The 26,162-nt window shown below is 51.2% G+C and overlaps 2 protein-coding genes and 1 long non-coding RNA gene across 5 annotated transcripts; all 3 read right to left on the reverse strand.

Annotated features, from left to right (window-relative positions):
• Positions 1-514: 514 nt before the first annotated feature.
• Positions 515-10,384, reverse strand: SLAMF8 (SLAM family member 8). Of its 3 annotated transcripts, XM_033414311.2 has the most exons (7): positions 10,236-10,384; positions 9,730-9,906; positions 6,590-6,916; positions 3,200-3,505; positions 3,014-3,118; positions 2,189-2,324; positions 515-1,271 (listed from the first exon to the last, which is right to left on the reverse strand). In XM_033414311.2, the coding sequence occupies exons 2-7, from the start codon at positions 9,767-9,769 to the stop codon at positions 1,241-1,243; spliced, it is 945 nt and encodes a 314-aa protein (XP_033270202.1). In that variant the 5' UTR covers positions 9,770-9,906; positions 10,236-10,384; the 3' UTR covers positions 515-1,240. The 3 variants fall into 3 exon arrangements, with proteins under 3 accessions (XP_033270202.1, XP_004284510.1, XP_033270203.1); XM_004284462.4 differs by lacking the exon at positions 2,189-2,324 and having other exon boundaries at positions 10,236-10,382; XM_033414312.2 differs by lacking the exon at positions 10,236-10,384 and having other exon boundaries at positions 9,730-9,977.
• Positions 10,385-17,957: 7,573 nt separating this feature from the next.
• On the reverse strand, positions 17,958-21,586 carry LOC125960508 (uncharacterized). The gene is made up of 3 exons (XR_007470238.1): positions 20,949-21,586; positions 20,266-20,338; positions 17,958-18,342 (listed from the first exon to the last, which is right to left on the reverse strand). It is a non-coding gene; the product is annotated as an uncharacterized LOC125960508 (long non-coding RNA).
• A 3,102-nt stretch (positions 21,587-24,688) lies between these two features.
• On the reverse strand, positions 24,689-25,738 carry FCRL6 (Fc receptor like 6). The gene is given in 3 exon segments (XM_049710415.1): positions 24,689-24,822; positions 25,221-25,342; positions 25,344-25,738. Coding segments are annotated over 3 exon segments (441 nt in total). The 5' UTR covers positions 25,529-25,738.
• Positions 25,739-26,162: the final 424 nt, after the last annotated feature.

The following is a 26,162-nucleotide window of genomic DNA, read 5'->3' on the forward strand; positions in this document are numbered from 1 at the left end:
GATCTTCTTGAAGTTGTGCAAGAACTTCCTGTTGGCTGAGGAATTTAATCTCTCTTTTTCTGGTCACTGTGCTAGACAGTGAGGAGAGAATCTCAAACCCAACTCCAGCTCCTGTGGGAGGCATGATGGTCAGTGCTGAGGGTGAAGATGTCAATTAAAAAGATGTTACCAGCAAAATGGCACCCATCCCAACCATGAGATATCAACCATCCCTTGATTGTCTAGAGCTGTAAATTACCTTTGAGGACCATGAACTTGCAAGTCCTTCAAGCCGGAAAGAGAAACCCTTGACCCCCATGTCTCTTCTTCATCAGGTTCTAGACCTTTTCTTATAATTCCTTGGTTGTGGGAAACATCAGGGTCTCAAATGACAGGGGCTGGGGTTAGGACTGAAAGTGGGTGATTGTCTAATGTCTTTTAGAGGCCAGGACCCAGGCTGGAAGTAATCCTTTGATGCTGGTTGGTTAATAGTTGTGTTAGTCTGCTAGGGCTGCCATAACAAGATACCACAGGATGGGTGGCTTAAACGACAGAAATTTATTTTCTCAGTCTTGGAGACTGGAAGTCCAAGACCAAGATGTTAGCAGGTTTGGTTTCTCCCAAGGCCTCTCCTTGGCTTGAAGAGGGCTTCCTTCTCTCTGTGTCCTTCCATGGCTTTTTCTCTCTGTGTGTGCATTCCTGGTGTCTCTCCCTCTTCTTATAAGGATACCAGTCATATCGGATTAGGGCCATCTCAATGACCTCATTTAACCTTAATTATCTCTTTGAAGACCCTATCTCCAAACACAGTCATATCCTGAGATATTGGGGGTTAGGATTTCAACATGTGAATTTAAAGGGGACAAATTCAATCCATAACAATACTTCATGAACAGTGGTGGAGGAGTGAGTGCCCTGGACAATCAATCTATGGATCCTGGAGAACTTCCAGTGTCCTTGAGGGGATGTCCTGCTGGGCCCATGTTTCCCAGAGCACAGCCAGGACATGCAACCAGGGGAGAGGGAAGGGGGAAGGTGTGGAAGGTTGTGCCAGTGTTTCCTGTCCTCCCAGTGTGATGGCTGCCCAGGCTGCTCCTGAGCGGTGGTACAGGAGTCTCACAGGAGGTACGAGGTCCATGGTGGTTTCCAGGTACCAGCTACATCCCAGAGCATCATGTGGCTAGGCAGTGGGGTTCCTCGTGATCCAGGCATTGCTCACGGTAGACCCTAAACGAGGGGGTTCTCTGTCTCTGGAGCCACTTCACCGGCACCGACATCCTTCTTCTTTGTCCCTGGCAAGGAGATCAGAACGAACGTTACCCCTCCAAAGTTTGTACCTAAGGCCTCTGAATCCTGATGGTCCTAGTTCAAGATCACCTCAGGCAAGGAATAGCTCTCCTGGTTTTCCAAGACCCTGGAAAAGGAGATGCTTCAAGGACAGGAAGTTCTTCCTAATATCTAGACTTTCTCTGCAATTATGGCACGCATTTAGCTGTAGAAGGTATAGAAACTTAGAGCTGGGATGGACCCAGTTAAATGACTAGGCAGAAGCCACGTGTCAGAGCCAAGGGTCAGCCTCCAGATGCCCTGGGTAGAGCCTTTCCACTATCCCCGGTAGTTGGAGTCTCTCTACCCTTCTCAGTGTCCAAAGCTGCTCTTTTCTGAGCCTTGAAAACATTAGGCGAAGTGAAAGAAGTCAGTCACAAAGGATCACACAGTGCATGACTCCATTTACAGGACGGACTGTCCAGAAGAGACAGTCTAGGGACAGAAAGGAGATTAGTGGTTGCCTGGGGCTGGAAGGGAAAGGGGCACTAGGGAGTGATGGCTAAGGGGCTTGGGAATTTCCTTTAGGGGTAAAGAGGATGTTCTCAAATTGAGTGTGGTGAGGGATGAACAACTCTGTGACTGTAATAAAAGCCATTGAGTTTTACACTTGAAATGCATGAATTACACGGTATGTGAAGTATAGTCCAATAAAGCTGTTAAAACAAAAAGCTGCTTGCTTCCTGGCTTCTACCTTCTTACCACAAATCCTGGGGGCTGTCTGAGGCAAAGGGCCAGGTCAGACCCTCTCAGGAGCAGACAGGGCCCTAGGTGGAGTGTGACCCCTGCTGCTCCCTCTTCCCTCCCTTGCCTGTGGAAAGAACATACAGGAGCCAGCCAGCCAGCCCAGCTGCATGCTCAGTGGCTGGGCCAAGACTCTTGCCTTTTAGGACACATCCACTGAAGTCTTATGCCTCCTTCTCCTTGCTGACCCACTTTCTCCATCCTGGGACCAGCCAGACAGCCTAGGATGGACATGTCCACGAAGCCCAGGTCAGCTGGGGTAGTTCTTTCAGGAGCTGGATGGAGAGCACAGAACCCAGCTTAACCTCTGAGTGTCCCCTTCCCTCTTCTCCTGGGGGAAGGAGGCCCTATCAGTCCCTGGCCAGAGGGGTGCTTCTCTCAGGAAGCCTTTCCTAGGATGATTGGCAAGAGGGAGTTGGGATTCATCTAGATTTTCACTCAACACACCTTTATTGATACCAGCTATGTTCCAGGAACTCTTGCTAGGTGTCAGGGGGTGGGGACTCAGCCTTTATCTTTCAAGACCTGAGAACTCTGTGGGAGAGTGAGGGCAGTAAGTGCTGTGACTGAGATGAGCACTGGAGGGTCAAGGCAGGACACAAACCCAGCCTGGGTGTGGGAGAGAAGGTCGGGAAGGCTTCCTGCAGGGGGCACACCTTGAAGATGGTGGAGGTGATAGCCAAATGAAGAAGGCGGGTTGGGTGGGAAGTTATGGAAAGTGTGTTCCAGACAGAAAGAGTAGAATGTGCAAATGCCTGCAGAGGCATGCAAGAGAGTAGCTCATTTGAAAACTGCTAAAGGAACTTCAGGTAGTTCAGTCTGACTGGAGACCAGAATATTAGATGGAGAGGGCCAAGAGATGACACGGGAGAGGTAAGCCTAAGTAGGAGGCCGTCCAAACTTGGCCCTCCTTCCCAGAAGACCTACCTCCTCCAGCCACCCCTAGCCCCTGCAGGACTCCTACCTGAGCAGGGGCCCCAGTGCCAGGCAGAGAGACCAGCCAGGATCAGAAGCAGCAAGACAGGCACCACCACCAGTAGCACATCTTTGTAGGAGGCCATCCCTGGAGCTGGACACGGAGAGGGCAGGGTCACAGGTGGACTGGAGGCTTCACAATCCCTCAACCACTGATCCCCAGCCCTTGGCATACCTGCCTGGTGATGGCAGCTCTCCCAGGGGGTGACTGTGGCCAAGTCCCAGCTGACAGGGTTTGAGACAATGCAGGAATAGGCCACACCTTTGTCACCTGGTCCCAGTGACACACTCAGCACCTGTCCGTCCATGAAGAGGCCGCCTGGCTTGATATCAAGGTCAATGGTTCCCTCCCGTCGCCAGCTATAGGTTATGTCGCTGATGTTGGGAGCCCAACAGGACAGGAACACTTGGCAGGTCTTGGGGGGCTGAGCATCCCCTGATACAGCAGTGAACACTTGCACCACGGGCCTGGGCACTGCACCTGAGCAAGGACAGCAGAGCCAGTGTGGGTTTTAGGGATGCTGAGCGGGGCCCATAGCTCCAGCTCTGGGATCCATGCAGGGCTAGGTGCCACCTCTGACTAGGCCACTCTGGCTCTAAAACCTCACCAGTCTCCCATTACCCACAGGACACAAGCTGAATTTCTAAGTCTGGTATTCAAAATCCTTCATTAAATGGTTGATGTCAACCTCTCCAGCTGTACCTCCTGCTGACCCTCTCCACCCATCTTAATTAATTTCCTGTTCTCCCAAATGTGTCATGCTTCGTATCTTTCATATGGCTCAGCTGTACACATATGCTTTTCTCGTCTCACCCTCCTAGAAAACTCCTACTCATCCTCCAAGGCCCAGCTTGGACACACTCCTTACTGCTCTGATTATGAAGCCTTCTCTGATATTCCAGGTATGGCTCTGAGCCCTCTGAGAACTCTCTGTATTCCTTGTCATCAAATTTCCCCGATACATGATACATCAGTCAGAGAGACAATAAACGTTTGTTAAGGTAGGCACAAAAACAACAAACACATTCCTGGACTTTTGGAGATTTTGGAGTTTGGTGAAGAAGACATACTAACAAGTGATTATGAATAACTAAGAAAATTATCACAAGGATGCAAAATTCTGTGAAGGAGCGGGCCAGGGGGTAGGGGCTCTACCTTTTTGTCTCCATAACCCTTGCTCTCAAGGTGCTCAGCTACCTGGGCCATTGGACAAATTGGTGTCCTGGCATCCCAGGCCATGGCTGCCCCTTCCTACATCGGTTGATGAGTAGATCACGAGTCTCATGGCGAAGGGGGCCAGCGGGAGAGCATTCTGGCAACAGTGGGAGGGCTCAGTCTCTGAGAGCATTCCAAAGTTAAGCTGAGTCAAACCTCATGAATGCCAGCTCGATCTGGTGGGATTTGTGATATGAAAAAAGAAAAGATTTGCTGGGCGCCCTAATAGTATAAACAAAGATTACAGGGGAGGGAGATATTTACACTACTTCAGAGGACAAGCTGCTTCCAAACACGATCAGGCACAGTAGAAACACCCATTGACATTTCTAGTAACTGATCTGCTAATTCAAATCATTCTTATCTATTGTCAAAGCAGAGCTCCTAAGGACGGCTGCCTGGCAGCTTTGTGCAATTAGTTCTAATCACGCTACGTATTTGGAAGCAATAAAACAGCAATTTCCTTAAAATCTGTAATTCAGATGCTGAGAACAAGGCATTGTAGAGCTTAGTGGTGTGGGTGCTGCCTGTATTATCACATTCAACGTCCTCATTTCACATATGTGGCAGCTGAGACTCAGAACGGGGGAGAGCCTCCCTAGCTGCCTGCATGGCTGTGAGGGCTGTTCACTGTGCAAGGGCGCTAGGCTCAGGGGGTAACAGGTGAGGGCGGGGTGCTGAATTCCAGCCAGCACTCTGCTTGCCAACATGGTGCAACATGGATCAGGGTCGTGTGCATCGAAAAGGACACACATTTAATTGTACACTGGCAGCCCGTGTGGCTCACCTAAGTGATGAGCCAGTGATCTTCCTCTAGGTGTGGGAGGGTCTCTCTCTTTCCAGTTTGCTACTGCCTTTCTCTCCCTCAGTGTTTCGCTCTGCCCAGCTATCACCTCTATTCTCCATTCTTAAATTTGGACCTTTTCCTCCCCTTATTCGATCTCAATTTCTGAGGTTTTACTGAAATAGGGGTCACTGACGTATCTTTTCCAAGCCACTAGATACATGAATAGGAGCTCAAAGGCCATTTTATCTTTACCAGCAGAAATACGGTGGCAGTGGTAGAAGTGTAGGTGGTGATGGTGGTGCAGGTGATGGTGGAGGTGGTGGAGGTGGAGGTGGTGATGGTGGTGCAGGTGATGGTGGGGGTGGTGGAGGTGGAGGTGGTGATGGTGGTGCAGGTGATGGTGGGGGTGGTGGAGGTGGAGGTGGTGATGGTGGTGCAGGTGATGGAGGGCATGGTGGTGGTGGTTGTGGAGGTGCTGGTTGTGACAGAGGTGGAGGTGAAGTTGCTGGAAAGAAAGACCCATCCAGCCTCCAGTGAATTCAGTCACCGCAGCTGAGGTGCTGAGAGCAGCTTTATGAATGACCCTAACACACCTACGCAGAACAGAGGATCACCTCAGCTGAGCCCTGCCAAGTCAGACTTGTGAGAAACAAGAATATTTGTTGTTTTTAACCAGTAAGTTTGGGGATGGTTTATTTTGCAATAACAAATAACAGAGAATACCCATGAATGACGTAAATTTAAAATCTCTCAATACATCTAAAAGACCTCTTTTAAGAAATATGACATAAAAATTCTATACTTTAGGGGGCTTCCCTGGTGGCGCAGTGGTTGAGAGTCCGCCTGCTGATGCGGGAGATGCAGGTTCGTGCCCCGGTCCGGGAGGATCCCACGTGCCACGGAGCGGCTGAGCCCGTGGGCCATGGCCGCTGAGCCTGCGCGTCCGGAGCCTGTGCTCCGCAACGGGAGAGGCCACAACAGTGAGAGGCCCGCGTACCGCAAAAAAAAAAAAAAAAAAAAAATCTATACTTTAGTTAAAATGAATTTTTAAATTAAAAACATTGTGTCATAGTTTAATTGCAATACTTATTTTTCTTTTTGGTGGTGCATAAAATAATGGCTCGTCTTATAACCTGTTATCTTAGAATTGATGATGCCTAGGCCAGCCTCTATCCCAGATGCTTTCTCAAATGCCACTGATTTTACCTTTATTGGGATTTTCATGGTAATATTACTATACTGGTTTTACAAGTGAGAAAGGTCAATGTCAGGGAGTAAGTATTGTGTCCAAGGCCACTGAGATAAGAAAAGACCAAGCTAGAGTTCAGACCAGGACAGTAGGGCGGAAAAGCCTGGCTGCCCCAGCCAGAAGCTCACCTGTGAGAACCCGAGGAGTTTTCGTACCTGTGCCTGTGGGGAAGCAGCTGTTCCCTGAATCAGCCATGAGGTCAGAGGCCAGAGGTTTCTAGACCCCAGTTCTCCCCAGTTTCCAGGACCCAGGATGCCTTTCCGGAGCTTTGTGGGAGGAGGTGGGGCAGAGAGCCTGAGTCAGGTGCACTCACCATACACCTTGAGCTGCAGGGTCTGGGTCCAGGCTCGACCTTCCTTGTCCACCAGCAGCACGGAGAAGTTGCCGCTGTCTCCAGACTCCAGTGGCCGCAGCTCCAAGCTGAGGTTGCTGTGCAGCTGGGCTCGGCCCAGGAAGCGGGAGTGGTACAGCGTCTCCAGAGACCCCCGGAAGAACGTGGCCAGGAGCTCCTCTGAAGGCCAGAGGGATCTCCAGATGGCCTCTCGGATTTGGAAGCCGGGAGGGCACTCTGCCACCAGCAGCGCCGAGCCCCCCACCTGGCCCTGAACTTGGGCACCGGTGACAATGAAGGGAAGTAGTGCTGAAAGGACAGAACCCCATCACTCTGCCTGCCCCAAACGTCCTCATCTCTCTCCTGCGTGCAGCTGAGCTGCTGCGGAGCAAGTGAGGGCCCTTCTCTCCACACTCCCTCCACCCAAGCTGAGAGCGCAGTGCGCCAGGGACTGGGAATAAAACAGTGAGGAAGGGAATCCAGTCCCTGTGCTCATGGAGCTCAGACTCTTAAGACAGCAATTTACTATGGTGGCAAAAATGGGTGCCCCGGGAGAACACAGGTAGGCTAATAGGGTGAACTTGCCAGGCCTTGAGGGACTCAGAGAAGAAAAGGTTAAGCTGAGACCGGAAAGAGGAATGGGAATCATCCAGGTCAAGCAGAGGGCGGCCTGGAGTGGGGATGGGGAAGTGTTAGAGACGAAGTGGGCAGCACACACAAAGGCCCGGACGGTGAGAGAGCTCGGTGCACTGTGGGGAACTGAAAGTAGTTCTCTGCAGAGGGAGTAAGAAATAGCACTGCAGAGTCTGTGGGAGCCAGATCCTGCAGGGCCCTAAAAGCAACTTTGGAGTTTGGCCTTTATCCTTAGAGCAATGGGGGGGCCTTGGATAGTCTTTAAGTAAGAGAGTGACGTGATTAGATCCATGGTTAGAAAGACGACTCCAGCAGAGGTGTGCAGGCTGCACGGGAGGTGGGGCAAGACCTAGGCTGCGTCTATTAATCCCAAGGAGAGTGGGGTTGTACTGGTACTGGAGGTACCATGGAAACTTGTACTGAGGAAGTGAGCAGATGAGACAGGCAGAAGTGGGAGGAATGGAGAGATTATTGTGTGTAGTCAGTGGGGTCTAGTAACAGATTAGATCTGGGGAGTGAGGGAGCCAGGAGTCAAGGATGGCTCCCAGGTCCTTGGGACCCACTGGATGCCATTCTCTGTGATCCAGAACAGGAGGAGAAACAGAATGGGGGTGAGATGTCCAGAGGCTGTTTTGCTGGGAACATATTCAGTGTGACTTGTGGGGGTGACACTTCTGCTTGAAGTGCCCCTCTGACTCCTCTGCTGACTGATTTCTGCTCCTCCTTGAAGCATTACTGCCTCCCCTGGCCTCTGCCATCTGTCACTGCAGGTTACAAACTCTGTGCTCCCACAGCGGGCCGGGATCACCACTACTAACGCTCCTATCCCTCTATTGTGACCACGTGTTTATGAGTCCCATGAGACTGTGAGTTCCTCTTGTCATGTTTGTACTTCCTGTGCCCAACACCGTTTAGGAGTGGGATGTAGGAGAAGCTCGGAAGATATACTGAATGCATGACGAAATTGGCTGAGGACTTCCCTCGTACCCAGCACAGTGGTGGGCGTGAGGGTTCAGAGCAGAATAAAAGCAGATGGAGAACACACCCAAGTGCTGGGAGTTTAGTTAGGGAGCCGTGTTCTGGATGATCACTCAGCCAGACGCTGGTAACTGCAGTCTCCTGTCCGTCTCACTGCCCTGCCAGCCCCAGTCATCTCAGTCCTAACTGGGGATGGCTTCAGGGTTAAGGCACAGTGGAGACGTCACATAAAGAGAGCATAGCACTGGATGTCAATCAAGACTCCTGCTCTATCCTGCCCTGGCTCTGCCACTAACAAGCTGTGCAATCTTCAGCATACCTCTTCCCTCTAAAGGCTTCCGTTGTCCCATTCGTAAAGCAGGGGGTGCCTTCAACCAGTGGTACTCATCTCTTTTACCACTCAGAAAAATTCTTTTTGCTTCCCATGTCCACGGGTTTGAAAGATTGGTGAACCAAACAGATTCCCTCTTTTTGGCAGGATTTCCTTCACATGTTTAGAAATGTTGAAATCTGCAGACTTTTGGAGCCAGGAACTCAGGTGGGGACATCAGACAAAATCATCTTGAAGTCCCTGTGAGCTTCCGACACAAACAAAAGTGTCTGAGTACTTGCCACACCCCATGGCTCCCATCCCCTGGCCTAGCAGCGCTGGCCCTTGTCATACTGACCACTTGTTAACCAAGGGAGGGAAGTCAGGCATTGGACAGGATGGGGGGGGTGGTGGTGTCGCCCAGTGTTGAAGAGACCTGATTTGTCTCTTCTGACATCACACCACTATCGACCACCCCAAGTCCACAGGCAATATATTAACTTGCTTTTGTCTCTCATCCCTCCTGAATGTCCACTTCCACAGACCTGCAGGGAGGAGTCTCAGCTCTCCCACAGGCTGTTGGAAAGACATCCTCAGATAGTAAGCGCCCTGCCCTCCCCTGCTCTCCCCAGACCACATTTAGAATTTGCATGTGTTAACACTGCCAGACCCTCACATTCTCACGACCATCTCTTTCAAAACCAATGGGGGGCTTCCCTGGTGACGCAGTGGTTGGGAGTCCGCCTGCCAGTCCAGGGGGCGTGGGTTCGTGCCCTGGTCCGGGAGGATCCCACATGCCGTGGAGCGACTGGGCCCGTGGGCCATGGCCGCTGAGCCTGCGGTTCCGGAGCCTGTGCTCCACAACGGGAGAGGCCACAACAGTGAGAGGCCCGCGTACCGCAAAAACAAACAAACAAAAACCAACAATGGTACCACCAGCCTCAGTTTTAACCTCCCTGGGCCACAAAACAGCTTGTGTCTCAGGGACGTGGAGGCTCCTTGTGCTGCCATCCTTCTACCCAGGATCCTGCATCTCTTTGCCTCTGCCTAGCGTTTAAGGTCGCCCAAGAACTTGCTTCAGTCTTCCCTACCCCTCCACAGCTCCTGGGTTCTCACTCGGGTTGGGGAGAGGATCCTGCCCAGATGTCTGGGGAAGGGACTTCAGCTCTCTGAGGCCAGGCCACCCGCCTGCCCCACTTACCTTCCCAGAGAAGCAGACTCCACAGGGACCACACGGCCATACTCCGGAGAGGCAGGCAAAGTCGCTCGACAGCCAAATCCAGGACATCCCAGGTCAAGTGGATGCATGGAAGGAGCTGTGGTCCTTCTGGAAAGTCCCATGGTTAGAAGGAGGAATGTTGACTCAGAACAGGACGCCCTGAAAGTGAAAATATCCAGAGGAAAGTGGAAGTTGGCCTCGGGTCCAGCTGGGCTCTTTCAGGAGCTGATTCTTGTAAGTCAGCCTCTTTCAAATGCCTATGGTTGGCCAATGCAGACGGCAAGTCCCCCCCGCACAAGCCCACATCCTCCTCGCTGACTCCCGCCAGGCATCCCCGCATCCCACTCTGCCCGGCTGCCCCCTGCCTTTCCTGTTGTCACCGCAGAGAACCCTCTTAACTGCGATTCCCATCATCACCTCTCTGCTTAAAATTCTCCCGCAGCCTCCCACCGCCCTCAGGATAAAGACTAAACTCTTGGCTAGCGTACAAGGTTCTCCTAAGTCCAACTCCAGCCTGCTGTCCCACGTCCATTCCGCTCTCCAGCCACGCCAAGCCAGGACTGCCTCTTCTCAGAACTGCCAATTCCACACTTCCGTTCGTTGTACTTGTTCCGTTCATCCTTCTGGATGTGGCCTGGCTATGCAGGCTATGCAGCTGGCTGGACTCCCGTTCCAGGCTTCCTGACCACAGGCAGCATGAGGAACCTTCCTTTCTGGGTGCCCAGGGCCTGCCCGTTCCTGTCATAACTCTTAGCATGCTGTTTCGCAACAGTTTTCTCATCTCCACAGACTGTTTGTTGCCGAGGTCTCATGTTCATTTCTGTGTACCCCTCGGTGCTGGGCGTGTCATGGACGCTTAATGGACATTTGTTAAACCGGGGTGTGAGTTCTAGAGATTGCTGCCTATTTTGCTTCCTGGAAGCCCTACAACTCTCCTCTGAGAGGATCGGATTATCACCCTGTTAGAGATGGGGGAGGTTGAAAACCAGAGTGAGGTTAGCACCTTTCGGAGGTCACAGAGGAGCAGAGTTATGAGCTGAGCTTCAGCCTTCCAAGTGTGGTCCCTTTTGCCAGTCGCTCCATCCTAACTCCGTTTCTCTTCTCACTTGCGGCGGTAACTTGGTTTCTTTAGTCAGGGAAGGCTTTGCGAGAAGATAAGGAAAATCTCCGAGCTTCCTGAGTGTGGCTTGTGGTATCTAGTCCTGCAGAGCTTCTGACCTGTCGGTCAAACTGAACGCTCTGCTCTGGACCCAGCTGGGAACGAGGCAGACGTGGTGGCACATGGGCAGGAGGATTCCAGAACAGGGTTCCTGCCCTCCAGTTACTTACCACCAAATTGTAGGAACAAGATATGCCTGGGAAGGGAAGGCCCACAGCACTGTGCAAAAGAGCAGCACAGGGCTTCCCTGGTGGTGCAGTGGTTGAGAGTCCGCCTGCCGATGCAGGGGACACGGGTTTGTGCCCTGGTCTGGGAAGATCCCACATGCTGCGGAGCGGCTGGGCCTGTGAGCCATGGCTGCTGAGCCTGCGCATCCAGAGCCTGTGCTCCGCAGCAAGAGAGGCCGCGACAGTGAGAGGCCTGCGCACCGCAATGAAGAGTGGCCCCCACTTGCCACAACTAGAGAAAGCCCTCGCACAGAAACAAAGACCCAACACAGCCAAAAATAAATAAATAAATTTATAAAAAAAAAAAAAAAAGCAGCACAGACAGTCCACGCTGCAAGAGGGCATGGGAAGAGGTCTCTGTGGATGTGGGCAGGGGACACTTCCTTAAAAGGTGGAATTTGAGCTGCATCTTGAAGATAGACGTGATTTGGATAGGCTTAGAAAACAGGGAGGGCCAGAGGTTGGGGATGGGCTCTGAGCATGAGGGGAAAGCTTGGCAGTGGGGAGGTCCCGTGTGGGCTCCAGAGACAGTGAAGGAGCAGAGGGAGGGATCCTTTAGGGCTGTCTTGGGTAAAATGGAAAGGGAGGCTGGGGGTCACATTATGGGGTCCTTGAGTACTGGGTTAAGTTTAGGCTTTTACTCTGGAGGCCAGCAACTCTCACCCGTGCTGAAAACTTGGATTCTCAGGGATTCTGGTTCAGTAGGGCTGGGCTGGGGCTCAGGAACCTGTAGTTTTAACAAACACTGCACTCCAGGTGATTCTGAGCTAGTGAATGGAGGGAGGGCTCTGAGAAGCACTGCTTGGAGGGTGGGGGCTGCTGTCCATTTGGGGCTAACTTACTAGTGGGAGGACAGCGTGCAGGGCTGATTGGGGGAGAAAAAAGAGGCAGGGAGGTCTGGGTAGCAACTATTGTGATTGTCCTGACTGGAGTAGAAAAGAACTCTCTAGAGAGAAAGGGGCAGAGCTGGAGTTGTGACAGAACTCGGACACCACCCGCCTATGGGACACAGAGGCCAAGGGAGAGGACTGATCTGTGACTCCACTGTCAATTCCATCATCCATGTGTCAGCTATTTATTGAGCATCTACTTACATGTCAGGTGCTGGGGACACAAAGATGAAAGGCACAGCCTCTGCCCTCAAGGAGTCTGCAGTTTAGATGAGAAGACAGACGTGTAACCCAGTAATTACAATCAGTGTGGTCAGAGCAATGCCAGCTGCGTGCATGAGATGCTATGGGAGCCTGAGGGTGGATGGGTGGGAGCCAGCTGGGGGGCTAGGAGGCCAGGTGGGCCTCATGGAGTGGGTAGTGTTTGAGGTGAGCCTTAGGATATAAACAGATGAGGGTGAGGGTAGGACTTAAGAACTCAAGCTCTGGGGTCAAGCTTCTTGGGTTCAGGTCTTGGCTGTGAAACCTCGAGCAAAGTGGCTGCTCTGTGTTCGGCATCTTCATTCACAAAACGGGGATTAATAACAGTATCTACCTCTTCGTGGTGCCGTAAGGGTGAAGCCACTTAAAATAGGGTCTGGTGCATAGTCAGGTCAAATAAAGAATGTGGCCCACCATCCAGTTCTACAAGTTACTGGCTACTGCAGTTGCTGACCTACAACACACCTTGAAAGGAATTCAGGGGGACAGTCAAGATGAGCCATTCTGTGCTCTGGGAAAACAGGCAGAACAGACCCTCAGATATTTTATGAAGCCAATTTCTTGCATCTTCCCATACTTATAAAAGCACTAAAATCATTAACTAAGATAGTTGTGCCTCGTGACAAGCAGTAACCTTCTACCAAAATGTGTGCTTAATTGCACGTACTCTTTCTCCAAAATCACGTATATGCTGACCTCCCCCTCTACCTCTTCAGAGCAGTTCCTCAGAGCTATCTGAGAGGCTGTCTCCCGGGCTCTAGTCCTCTGTAAGTCCCCAAATAAAAAGGAAACTCACGTTGTGCATTTTAATTTCAGTTGACAATCAGCTTTAAAAAAATTAACCATTGTTACTAAGTGGCCAGAGAGAGGGAAGAAGGGAAAGCCGGGCAAATGCAGGTAAAGGAGTGTTGAGGTGCTAGCTGCCCTGCTTCAACTCTCTTCTCCCAGTTCCTGAGGGCGGGGATCAGACCCCATTCATTTCCGCACCCTGTATATCGCCAAGGACAGGATTTCCATGAGGTGGTACCCTTCAAGCATGTGTTGAAGTGGATTGAATGATTCTGAAATGTCAAGGCCAGGTCTGGGGTGGCCGTGGAATGCAGGAGTCTGGCTGGTGTGTGAATGCTGGCAATACGGATGCTGAGTTCCTTTGGAGGAGACAGTGGGCAGTCACACTCCCTCTCAGCAGAAGGGGTGGTCCATAGTGGTCCATCCAAGCAGCAAATGAGTTGCAATCTTCTATGCACCACCCCAGCCCTTTTCCTTTAGGGGAATTTCAGGGAGGCTGAGAAAGTGGGAAGGGGGAGGTTGGGTGAGGACATGAAAGTATCCCACCCACCTCCCCCAAAAGAAAAACTTCCAGCAGCCCTGCGACAGCTGGAGAAGAATGGACTGATGGAGGCATAGGAAGGGTTAAGTCTGCGGTGGCAGGTTCCCCCCCTTCCAGTGCTAATTACTGGTTCAGACCACATTAATAACCCAGCCACAGGGGGAGTGCATGGAGTAAATTAGCTAGTAAGTTCAAAGGGGCCACTCCCCACCTTCTTTAATTAAGAGAGAAGCTGGCAGCCGGGGCTGCGCTCAGCCTCCCTGGGGCCTTTCTGGGAAGCCGGGAGCCTCTGCCGCAGCCCAGGCAGGTGCAGTGGTAGCGCCATCTGCCAGGCAGCGTGGGCTGCACCTGCCATTAGCCCACCTGCGCTGTGGGCTGGGGTGGGGGTAGTGGGGGAGCAGGTGTAAAATGTGGCCAAACCAGCATCTGAGCTCAACCCTTAGCCCTGAGAGCAGCGTGGTGCAGAGATTCAGGGCTGGGTGGAATTTGATGGGGTGTGAAGGGTGGTCCAAGTGATGCCCTGTCCCTGTCCACTCACACTCGTCCTTGTTCCTTGGACTGGCCTGAGGGCAGAATGGGGCCTTGCTTCTCCTGGGATGGGGGGAAGTGGAGAAGGGAAAAGAAAAGGTGAGATGTTTGGAGAGAGAAGGGAGCTGGCAGAGAAGGAGGCAGAGGAACGGCGCCGGGCAGGAAGGAGGGGCCTTCAGCAGGCTTTTGGAAGGCAGGGGTGAGGGAAGAGGGCAGAGTGTTGCTGGAGGGTGGGTGGGCCTCTGGGTGCCACTTCCAGGGGGCTGTGCAGGATGGGGCTGAGGGAGCAGGTAGGCCCTCACCTGAGCCCTGTCTTTGTGTCTACCTTCACCGGCACAGTTCCCATAGAGTGGACCAGCTGCCTGCACCATCTGCCAGCCGACACCATGCCAGCCCCAAAGGCTGCCCTGGGCAGGGGAGCCCATGTGCACCCCTCCCTTGGCAGCCAGCTTGGGCAGTGGCGCTGCCATGTGGATGAAGACTGGGTTTGAGGCAGTGCATGCATGTGTGAAATGGAAGTACTTTACCTGCCCCAGAGGGCACTCTCATGTATGCACAGCCCCGAAGATAACTCCCTCTTCAGTATTTGTGCCCGGGGCACTTCTCTTGCCTCACCCTCATCTTGGCCCTGCTGGGAGTAGTTAGAGGGAATGGAACCTTCGATGGACCAGGGGCATGGTGCTCACAGTTGCAAGGGGGGAAACTGAGGAGAGGGGAAAAAGAAGGAGCCTATGAGATGGCTCGTGGGAGACTGGGTGGGAGGTATCTGAGGCTTTGGTAGGGTCTGCTTTTGAGGCAAAGACATACCTTCCCAGAGAGTCAAAGGAAGGCTGCACAAAAAAGAAACAAAGCCACAACTGTGTTGTGTTGAGGTAGAGAGCGGAGGCTGGAAACTCATTTCTTCATTCACTCACTTACCCAGCATTTGTTGGATTCCCATCTTGTGCACCGAGCAAACGTTTATTGAACACCTAGCCTGTGTAAGCCCCATGAGATCAGGAGCACATGCAGATGAGGACAGTGATCACGCTCCTGACCATGAAAGGAACAGTCACTATTCATCTGTACGTCACATGGGAGAGAATTCTGGAAACGAGTACAACATAGGCTCTTCACTCACAGAGAGTGGTGCATGCTGAGTGAGCCGCCTTAGCGATGCTCCAGGTCTGCTGGGTGCAGCTCCTTCCGGCCGTGTAGACGGAGATATGATATGGGAAAGCCTGGGTCTTTCCCGTGCTGTGCACCTTGTCTGTACTTACCATCATCACAGGTGATACAAAGATGAAGGGCACAGAGCTGTTTAGTGGATGCTTATTTAAATAAAAAGGTAGGAGGTCTATTTCCTAGCCAAATTAAAAATAACCTGGAACTGAAAGAAATTCCAGTATGTGCACCCTGCCTGGTTCAGGAAAAGGCCATGCTCCATTTTTGTTTGTATCTAAATGGTGTAGCCACAAACAAGACAAAGATGGGGTGTCTAATGATATCTTACAAAGAAGCTGTCCGATGAACGGATCAGACCACAGTGCGGGCCGGTGCTCAGGTCCCTGACTACCCAAGAGGGCCACCAGAGGGCAGCCTTGAGGCTGCTGGCTGTCCTCTTACTCTCTACCTTAAGGGGGCAGCTCCAGGCTGCCTCGCCATCCTCATCCCAGCTAAGAAGTTCTTTCTTTTCTTCTTACTCTGTAAGTGATACAACCCCACAGAGCACAGGTCCCTAGATGAGGCACAGCCAACTCGCCTCTGCTGGATATGTGTCTGCATTTAGCTCTGACTTGGAGAGAAAAATAAGGTTTCATAGCTCAGAGCCTTGATCAAGTGTGGAGGCAGCTTGTGTGCATTCCTGTGGGGAGCAGCACAGTGGCAGGCTGGGCAATGTGGCATCCTTTTTCTGTGTCTGCAGGGTCTGGCCCTGGAGAACTGTGAGGGTCCCATCCTCCCTTGGCAGTGGCCCTTCCTCTCCTGCCCGCCAGCATCCTCTAGGAACAGAAGTAGCTGGCTGCTCTGAGGACTGGAGATGGGATTTGGGGCTGGGTGTGCTGATATCAGGCAAACCAGAGAGAGTCTGGGCTGACGAGTGTGGGTTTCCTCTGAAAACTCTGTTTTCTCTATGTTCTTTTGGGGATTCTCTTTTCCTTTAATTTTCCTAGTAATTGTTCATTTTGGAAAATCCCAGCTCATTCTTTTATAAATTAAGGGTCTGAGGAGAGAGCGAAGTGTCTGAGAGACCAGGCCAGTGGTGTGTGAGAGTGTGTGTGTATGTGTGTGTGTGTGTAAGATAGGGCTTCTCACCTTCCTGCGTTGAAGGACCTGTTTTTCTTTTTTATTTCCAATCCACTGTGGAGCTATACTTTGTAAATTATAATAAAAACACATTACCAAAAATAAAAATTAAAAATTAAAAGAGAGGTACCAAATATGAGCCCTAATTTTTATGATTATATTAAACAAACATAAAATTACTCTGTCAGATTGCTATAAAATTTCCTAAATTTTTGCTTGCGATTGTTCTATTAACTTGCCTGGACTGGTAAATCCAATTCACAGACAGCCCCCAGCCCATGGACCAGGCGTTGAGTGTCTCGGTTGTAGGGCAGGGAGGAGGGAGGTATGAAAGCTCAGGAAGCAGGTGGCCTGTGGGGACGACTGGAGATGTTTTCACTTTTTAGAAGGGGGCGACTCATTTACAGAGGGCGTGGCGGGGGCTTAGGGTCGGGGGTGCTTCCTGATTGACCAGTGAAGACCCTGTGCTTCTAGATGGTGTGTGCCTCTCAGTCATCCTGGCAGAACCAAGGAGGCAAAGGGGAGGGGACCCTGGTGTATTCTGACTGTGGATTTTGACTGGTGATGACAGAGACAGGAGGATGAGGAAGACGAAGGGTTGGGTTGGGAGGAGGGAAGGGAGAAAATGGAGTAGAAGACAAGTGAGAAAAAAGGCTAGCATGGGTTGCCTTATCCACTGTCTTTACCCAGAGCAGAACCACAGGCAATTAAGCTCCCGAAGGCAAGTGGACTGATTAACTTCCATGACGTTTGTATTTTGGAGGTAGACCAGGCTTTTAGAACTTTCATGTAATAGATAGCTAGTGGGAAGCAGCCGCATAGCACATGGAGATCAGCTAGGTGGTTTGTGACCACCTAGAGGGGTGGGATAGGGAGGGGGGGAGGGAGATGCAAGAGGGAGGGGATATGGGGATATATGTATACATATAGCTGATTCACTTTGTTATACAGCAGAAACTAACAACACTGTAAAGCAATTATACTCCAATAAAGATGATTAAAAAAAAAACTTTCATGTACTTGCAAATCTCCTGGAGATCTTATTGAAATGCAGATTCTGATTCAGCAGATCTGGGCATCTGTATTTCTAATAAGCTCAAGGCGAAATGCAAGATGTTTGCAGCTCTGAGGGGCCAAGAGTGCTCTGAACAAGCAGACTTCTTGCTAGGGGAGGAGGGTACCAGAGTTGCTAACTCGGACCTCACTCCCCATGATTCCAGTGCAGAGGCCTGCAAGCTGGGGCCAGGGCCTCACAGGAGCAAACATATAAATCCTTCACTGAGCACTCTGGCTGTGGACTGGCCTCCCCTCCCTTCCCACCCCCTGCCCCGGCAACTCTACCCCTTCCTCGCCCTCTCATCTCCCTCATCACCAGTCAGGTCCACAGGGAGTCCATTCTCCTTGAATAAACCAGACCAAATTATCAGGCAGCCCAAATGATCGCTACTGATGAACAATATGAAGCAAATTGATACACCTTTATTAACAAATAGATTCTACAACCATGTATCTTTTTAAACATGTAAGGGGTAACAGAGTTTTCTGATGTGCTCCACAAACGGGGCTTCTGGCTCCTGGGCTGGGGAACTGGAGGACCACAGAAGAGGCTGGGGTCCCCTGGTCTCCTGGGGAGCGCTGGGGGCTGCGGATGGCTGTGTGTCTTGGGGGAAGGAGATGCCATCACTAGCAGAGGACCCCCTCACAGTCACCAACGGGATCTTGCTGGGTCCTGCTTCTTCTGTTCAGCCCCTTGGTTGGAACCTCACTGAGCTGAGGGCGTCTCACCTCAGCGTAGATGACAGAAATGTCCTGTGGGAGAGTCAGGTCAGGGTGAGGAAGCAGACGTCACACAGAGAATGAGCAAAGAGCAGGGGTCCCATCTCACTGTTTCCCGCCGGGCTGACTGGGCAGGCCTGGCTGTGGGGAAGAGCAGCAGTAAGGTTAGGGCACTGGGTTCACGGGGTGTCCCCTTCCCGCCTCCTCGTGGCACCTTCCTCCAGAGAGCATGGGCCGGCCAGGGTGGGGGGCTGCTCCCCCTTTTACTTCTCAGGGCTTCTCACCCTCAAGCTGAAAGCAGGTGGGCCTGGGAATCAGGAGACCCCAGCTGTGTGACCAGAGGCCAGTCACTTGGCCTCTGAGTCTCAGCTGCTTCAATCAGGAAAGGGTGGTGGTGTTGACAGTGACTGCCTTGCAGGATTACAATGTGAAGCAAAAGATAAGAAGATGCCCAAGATACTTCTAGAATAACTCCTCCATTAGACAGCCACTCTGCACCAGGCACCCATTTAGCTGTGAAAATTATATAGCTGATCTATCTAGTATACTGCTAACAGAACTATAATTCTGTATATCCAATCTCACATCAGTCTTGCGAAGTAGGGGGTACTGATGCCTTCTCACAGTGGGAAGAGAAAACTGAGGCTCAGCAAGGTGAATAACTCTCCACAGTCACTTCCATAAGAAGTGGAACCGTAGGCAAATATTGAATCTTTGTGAACGTGAAGCATTCTCCCACTGATAAAAGATCCAGTATCCCCTCTTCTATGCATCTTGGAACATAACGGCTCTCCTTACTCTGGGTTTCAGATCCCTGCACCCACCTAACAGGGAAAGCCTGCTCAGAGCTTGATCTGCAAGCAGACTGTCCCAGACCCCACCCCTGCCCCGCATCATGCCTTCACCCTTGTTGCCTGCTAGGATTAAAAGGATCACATTTTCTTATTTTCCTTATTTTGCTAATGAAAACCATAGAGTCTGAGGTTGGCTTCATTTTTCCTTTCTTATGTTTAAGTCCTCATTGTGACTCTTCTCAGGAAGGAACTGGACCCACGTGTGCTTTCCCATCTGCTTGGCAATGCTCTGGCCAGCAACCGGTCAGGTCCTGGGAGAAGCGCCCTGAGTCCAAGAGACTTCCTGGCTGTCCACTTTCCCTAGTGCCCTTTATGGGTGGGAGCAGAGTCCCTAGACTGACTCAGATCCATTTGACAGACCAGGAATTGAAATCTCAGCACAGGTGAGACATAAAACAAGCTCCCTATTTTTGAACACCTATTGCATACCAGACAATCTTTATGGATTCTAGAACCCAGGTTCTATTCCTAGCCATTCATAATAATCTTACAAAGTAGGTATTATCTACACTTTACAGATTAGGCTCGGAGAGCTTAAATAACTTGCCCACAGGCACACAGTGAGTACAGAGAATCAAGTTTTGAACTCAATTCTGACTGACTCCACATTCCACAGAACTCAATTCTGACTGACTCCCACATTCCTCTCATGATTCCACGTTGCCTATTTGTCTGTTAGAGAGTGGACCAGCCTTCCCCGTGCCTGCCGTCTTGACTCTGGTATCTGTGGCCGGGGTTCATGGTCTTTATGGCTTCCTCTTAGAGCTGAGGCTGTCCTGTTTAGACTTACCCTCAGGGTCAAAGACAAACTGTATCATTCTTTTTCTGTTTTTCCCTTGTTGCTCCACAATGCTCAGAAAAGGGCAAAAAAAAAAAAAAAAAATTCCTCCCTGGTTGGGATGGTAACAGTGGAGGTGTGGTGGAGATGATGTAGATGATGGTGATTATGGTGGACAGAGCGCTGTTTGTGGTGATGGTGGTAGTGAAGGAGGAAATGATGGTGGTGGTGGTGAAGGTGGCCGTGGTCAGGGTGTTGTTGGTGGTCATGGTGATGTTGGTGGTCAGGGTGATGTTGGTGGTCAGGGGGATGATGGTGGTCAGGGTGATGACAGTTGTCATGGTGATGATGGTGGTAGTGATACCTCACCCTAGGCCCCAAACTTCCCTTTTACATTAGCAAATATGTCAAGTTTGACCCGAGATCACTCACCTTTCACTCTCCTTTGGGATCGTACGTACCACAGAGCAGATAACCCCTTCATCGTTCTCATTCTGGCAATGAACTGAAAGAAGGAGCGCAGCTGCAGCTTGAATAGGACCCACCTGCTCTCCCACCTCAAGACCTAGAAACACTTATGGAGGGAAGCTAATTAGGGGCTGTTATGGTGATAGATAACTGGCAGTGGGAAGCAGTTATTACTGTGGGATATCCATCTTGGTAGGAGGTGCCTGACCCCTGCAGCAGATTCTAGCAGCTTCCCCAGCCCTGACATTGTTTAAACTAGAGGTTGGCAATCTTTTTCTGTAAAAAAGGTAGTGAATATTTTAGGTTTTGCAAATACCTGGCTCTGTAGTGTGATAGCAGCCACACATGACACATACACAATGCTCTTTATAAAAATACTTGGTGGACCAGACTTGACCCATGGTCAAATTTGCTAACCCTGGGTCTACACCTCCCTCTTGGGGGCTGGGATCCCTTCCTGCTTCCCTCTCCCACCACCAGCTCCATGCACTGGCCCCTTAAGCTCTCCCCAGAAGCCATCTGTTTCCTTCCCCAGATGACTCTGATTCCTGAGACTCGGGCTCATGAGGACTTCTTTCTCATGACTCCCCTTAAGAGGCCTTTCTCTGCCTTTATGGACAGACACTGGTGCTACTGCAAGTCCTTACCATTGACATACAGTAGGTGTTCCTCTCCACCTGTGGCTGGGGGCAGATTCTGGGGTGGAAGGGGCCCTAGGAGATGCAAAGGCACAATTCACTGAACGCCCTCAGAGAGCAGAGTGGACAGTGGGGACAGAGAGGCTGAGAGAAAGCATGTCAGTTACCTTTAAAAAATTGTATAAAATTACCTTTAAAAATTGTATAAAAAATTAAACTAAAAAAAAAAAAGAATGCCAGCAGAGGTTGCTGGAGGTCTGAGGCTGGTTTGTTAATGAGGGTTAATTCACAGGTCTGGACATGGTTAACTTTTTTTTTTTTTTTTTTGCGGTACGCGGGCCTCTCACTGTTGTGGCCTCTCCCGTTGCGGAGCACAGGCTCCGGACGCGCAGGCTCAGCGACCATGGCTCACGGGCCCAGCCGCTCCGCGGCATGTGGGATCTTCCCGGACCAGGGCACGAACCCGCGTCCCCTGCATCGGCAGGTGGACTCTCAACCACTGCGCCACCAGGGAAGCCCTGGACACGGTTAACTTTTATGGGATGTTTCCTTTGAAAAATACCCCAGAGGGGAGGATGGCTCCATGGGAATCACAAACTGGGAGGAAGCAGGGTCAGAAAGGATGGGTCACATCCTTGCATCGAAAAGGCTCAAACCCACCAGTCAGGCTGCTTTTCAGAAGGAGGAAAAGCTAATAACTTTGACAACATACCATGTGCCAGAAACAGGGCCAGGGAATTCAAATACAGCGTCTACTTAATAGCAAACCTCCTTACCCGGGGACAAGCACAGAGCTGGATGTCACAAAAGCCCCCCTACCTAAATCTTTGGGGTCTGATGTTCTTCACAACCACCTTGCAAAGGTTGATACTGTGATTTCCATTTTTTAGATGAGGTGACTGAGGTCGGGAGAGGTGACTTCTTCGAGGTCACGCAGAAAGTGGTGGAGACGGAATCTTAATCCAGTGTGTACACTTCTTCTCCACGAGCATGCTGCCTCTGTGAAAGCAGGCATTTCCAGAACTTTAAAAATTAGCTCTTGGGATAGGAATTGGGTCACAGGTGGATGTTGGGTCACCTGGCTCATGCCTGGTGTCCAAGAAATATTCATTAGCTCTAACAGCAAGAAAGTATCAGAGTTGCCAGGTAGCACCTTTGGACATGGCTCCTCCTGTGAAACCAAGAGGGCGTTTGTGGGGACTCAGAGAGGCCTCTGATGCTCGTTTGTCAAGGCTGTGTTTCTGAGTCTCCATTCGCGAAGAGCTCTGTGACTTTGATGGAGCTGTGTTTTATGGGAGGTGTGACAGTGGGAAATGAGATGAACACTTTTAAGCAAACAACCAGAACTTGCACACTTAGGTAACTGCTACTTCCAAGTAGACCTCCTGTATGACCACATCCTTGTCCTAGTAATTCCATAATTGGTCAAAATGTCTTGAACCTTGCCTTCAGAGATACAGTCTGTGGAATATCTTCAGTGGTGGCACATTTGTGTTTGCTGAGGAATGGATATGCTGTCTGGAAATGGTTAAGGGTCTTCTAAAGCTGGGCATGAAGAAAAAAGCTGTTGGACTGTGTTTCTTGTGTGGCTATGGAATTGGGCCTGAAGGTGGTTTTCTGAGTGACATTCTAAGGAAGGTTGTGTGCCCCTGAGCTTCTGAGATGATAGGCCCACCACCAGGAAATTTATTTTCATGAGAGACAGGTTCCTTAACAAAATGGAGCCCAGGTGCTCCCAGACTGGCAGTAGGGGTGGGGTAGGGGAGTGGGAATGGGTGGGGAGGCAAAATCGCCACATGAAGAGGGACGCTCCTTTGTTCCCTGTGAAAGGCATCTTCCTCTTGAAGATCTTTCACCAGTGACTGTTCCTCCACCATCTTGTTTGGGCCTGGGAGGGAGATGGCTGTACTGTGTTGCTTTGCCTTTAACTCTCTGACCCAGAGGTGAGTGGGCAGAAACACCCATGCTATTGAGACCAGGCTGGCTTTATGACAGGTGCAGAGATGGTAGAATTCACAGATCTTCAGTTCATGGTCCCCTACTCCAGCTGCTTCCTCATCTAACTCTGGGCCTGGCTCCATCTTTCTCCCACCGCACAGGTATACCTTAAAGCAACTCTGGCCTGCCTTCATGAAATCTAGACTCAAGACTAAAGGAAAGGAGAGATGAGAAGTTAGATGGACAAAGGCTGCTAAATTAAAAAGGGGAGAGGAAGTCGGAGCCTGGCTCAAGCCCTAACTGGGGTGCCTGGTGAGGTAGTGGGTCTAGGGCTGGGGAGAGATGCTTTCAGGTATCCTGGCTGCTGGTCAGGGAAGACTACTTGGATTGCAGGACTGGGTGGTCTTCCTCAAAGAACAGTCTGGCTTAGCTCTCAGAACTCATCACAAATTCCTTAACTGAGGGAGCTGCCAACTTGAAAAAGCAAATCTAGCTGGAGGTCTATGAGAACAATTACTTTTGCCCTTGGCAAGTGGAAAATAAAAATATTGCCCCCAGGGAGGAAGAAGTAGGTGGATTTGAAGCCCTAGGAATAAACTGGCACCAGATAGCTTTGGCACTGGGAGCCATTCCCTTCAACATAGCCCCAGGCAAACAAGGGTTAGAATAAACTTGTAGCCACCAAAGGTGATTGCTTTGAAAGCCAACATTCGTGCTTAATTATCATGACCATGACAGGAAGAAGAGGAGAGTCTGGGATTTCAAAACCAATAGGTGACCTAGAAATGCCATTTATCTGATTATTTTCACTTATTTCTCCCTATAGAATTCTCTCCCTATAGAATTTCTCTCATCTGAATTTTAGCTAAACGTTTGGCCTCTCACTGCTGTGGCCTCTCCCGTTGCGGAGCACAGGCTCCGGACGCGCAGGCTCAGCAGGCATGGCTCACGGGCCCAGCTGCTCCGCGGCATGTGGGGTCTTCCCGGACCGGGGCACGAACCCGTGTCCCCTGCATAGGCAGGCGGACTCTGAACCACTGTGCCACCAGGGAAGCCCTTAGCTAAACTTTTTATGACTCTGATCAGAGGAATTACAGAATGGATAACAGGAGCAAAGGCAGTTTGGGAACCTGCCGGGGTGATGCGCTCAGAACAGAATGAGAATGTACTGAGCACCCACTCAGTGCCAGGCTAATACATCAGGTATGAGACAGATGTCACCTCACTAACTCAGACCTTACAACATCCCAAGAGGGAGACATTTAGTGAAACTTGAAAGGAGCTGGCCCAAGGTTACTGAATTAGCAAATAGCAGTGCTGGGACCGGGCTATTCCCCAGTGCTCTCCACCACACTTCCTTCCTGATGAGTTGACAGCCATGGACTCTCACCCAGGGCACACCACGGCACAGAAGTGTGTATGCGTGAGCATGCACGTGCACTGGAGTTCTCACGTCTTCTTTCTCCTCCGCTAAGCAGACCGGAGCTCTGCTGACTTTAACAAGAGAACTGGAGGTCTTGGGTTTGTTCAGTATATTCACAGCCACAGACTGTCTTCCAAATGTGAAGGACGTTGATCTACACCTCGTTTGGCTTGTAAGAAATCCTGTTTGTGCCTTTCTTCATGCCCCAGTGGGCAGGAGTGTGTAAGTGTAAGTGTCCCTCCTGGGGCCCCTTTGTATGACGTGTGAAGAAAAGTCCCTCCTCCTCCCAATACCCAGAAGTAAGCGGTTGGTCCTGTCAGTCTCTGGCTTTCCAATGGCTGGGCTGTACCTGGCATAGGGATTCGGCATTCAAGAAAGCCAGAAAGAGTTACTGACCGGTTTTTCTCCGGGGTCTGAAATACCCTAGAAGAGCAGCAGCAACGACCATCATGCCAGGCAGGCTTGCAGGCAACCAGGGAACCAGCCAGTTGTTGCTAGTGGGGACAGATAAGACCCGAGGACCTGGGGGGTGAGTAGGGGTGACTGTGAGCATTGAGGATGAAATTAACAAACGCACCCCAGACTGGCACAGGAGAGGCAGAGTGGTTGGCATTAGTGGGAACCCCCTGGCCTGAAGGAGCCTTGCCAGTGGGAATGAGGGGCGGATCAAAGGATGTCCACATGGATGGGCAATTCCATGGAAGACCATGTGGCCCTCCCTCCACGGTGCCCCTCGCTCTCTGTGGACTTCATTGTTTCCCTGCCAGGTTCAGTGGACAGATGTTCCAAGCGGGGTCCATGCTCAGGCAGTCATGCAGTGCCTGCTCTGTACCCAGCCTGGCGGGAGGAACACAGAGGAGTGAGATCTGACCCTGGCCAGCTTGCTGGGGCTCACAGCCCAGTTGGGGGACAAGACCTACCATCCACGGAGAATGTCTCAGCCTTGCTTGTCTCTTTGGAGACACTGTTCTCAGCCTCGCAGGTGTAGTTCCCAGCATCCTGCTCTGACATCACCGGGAAGAGGAAGGAGACGGCTCCACCATGGAGCCACGTGGTTCCACAGGGTGTCCCCATTGAGGTAGAATGAGGATCGGAGGGGAGGAGCTCCACAACTCGGCTGGTGGGTCTCAAGGTGAGCAGAGGACGGGACACAGGAACCGGGGCAGCACACAGTTGGAAGGGTCAGCGGGACCCCCCAGCCTCCTCCCTTAGGGACCCCTCCCCACATTCCCAGGGGGCCCCACTGCCCAGGCCCCTGGGGAGGGTCTCCCCGTCCTCCCCTCACCCTGACCTCCAGCTGGGGACTCTGTTTCTGGACCCAGCCACCCTCAAGGGCCGCCTCGCACCAGTAAAGCCCGGAGTCTCCCCCCTCGGCTGCTGGGATGCAGAGTTCTGGGTGGAGGCCCCTGTCCTGCAGGGTGTGGCCCTCCTTGTGCAAGGAGAAATGTGTCTGGACACTGCAATGAGGCAGAGAGGTGGAATCGTGAAAAGAGTTCACAGGACTGTGTGCTCAGGAGAGAATCAGGGATTGATGAGGTTGGGGTAGAATGGGGCTGGAGGTTCTGAATCTGAGGCTTTAAGACTGTCAGGTTATTATTTTGAGAAGAACCATTCATTAAAAGACACCATTAGGAGAGTGAACAGGCAAGCCACAGGGTGGCAAGGTATTTTCAGTCATATGGCTGACAAAGGACTCGTACCCAGAATATAAGAATTTCTACAAGTCAGTTAGAAAAAGACGGACCACCCACTAGAAAAATGGGCAATATTTTGGATAGGTACTTTACAAAAGCAGATATCCAAGCGCCCAATAAACACAGGATAAGGAACTTGACTTCATAAATCACTGTGGAAACGCAAAC

Source organism: Orcinus orca, chromosome 1 (assembly GCF_937001465.1).
Source record: "Orcinus orca chromosome 1, mOrcOrc1.1, whole genome shotgun sequence".
In the NCBI taxonomy this organism is placed as follows: Eukaryota; Metazoa; Chordata; class Mammalia; order Artiodactyla; family Delphinidae; genus Orcinus; species Orcinus orca.

Excerpts from the sequence above, each read along its gene's own strand:
- SLAMF8 (XM_033414311.2), bottom strand. The coding sequence starts at position 9,769 with ATGGCCGTGTGGTCCCTGTGGAGTCTGCTTCTCTGGGAAG. Across the intron at positions 2,325-3,013 it reads GCACTGGGGCCCCTGCTCAG|CTCCTGAAAGAACTACCCCA; the intron begins GTAGGAGTCCTG and ends CTCTCCATCCAG. Across the intron at positions 1,272-2,188 it reads CAGTGGATGTGTCCTAAAAG|GGACAAAGAAGAAGGATGTC; the intron begins GCAAGAGTCTTG and ends TCTCCTTGCCAG.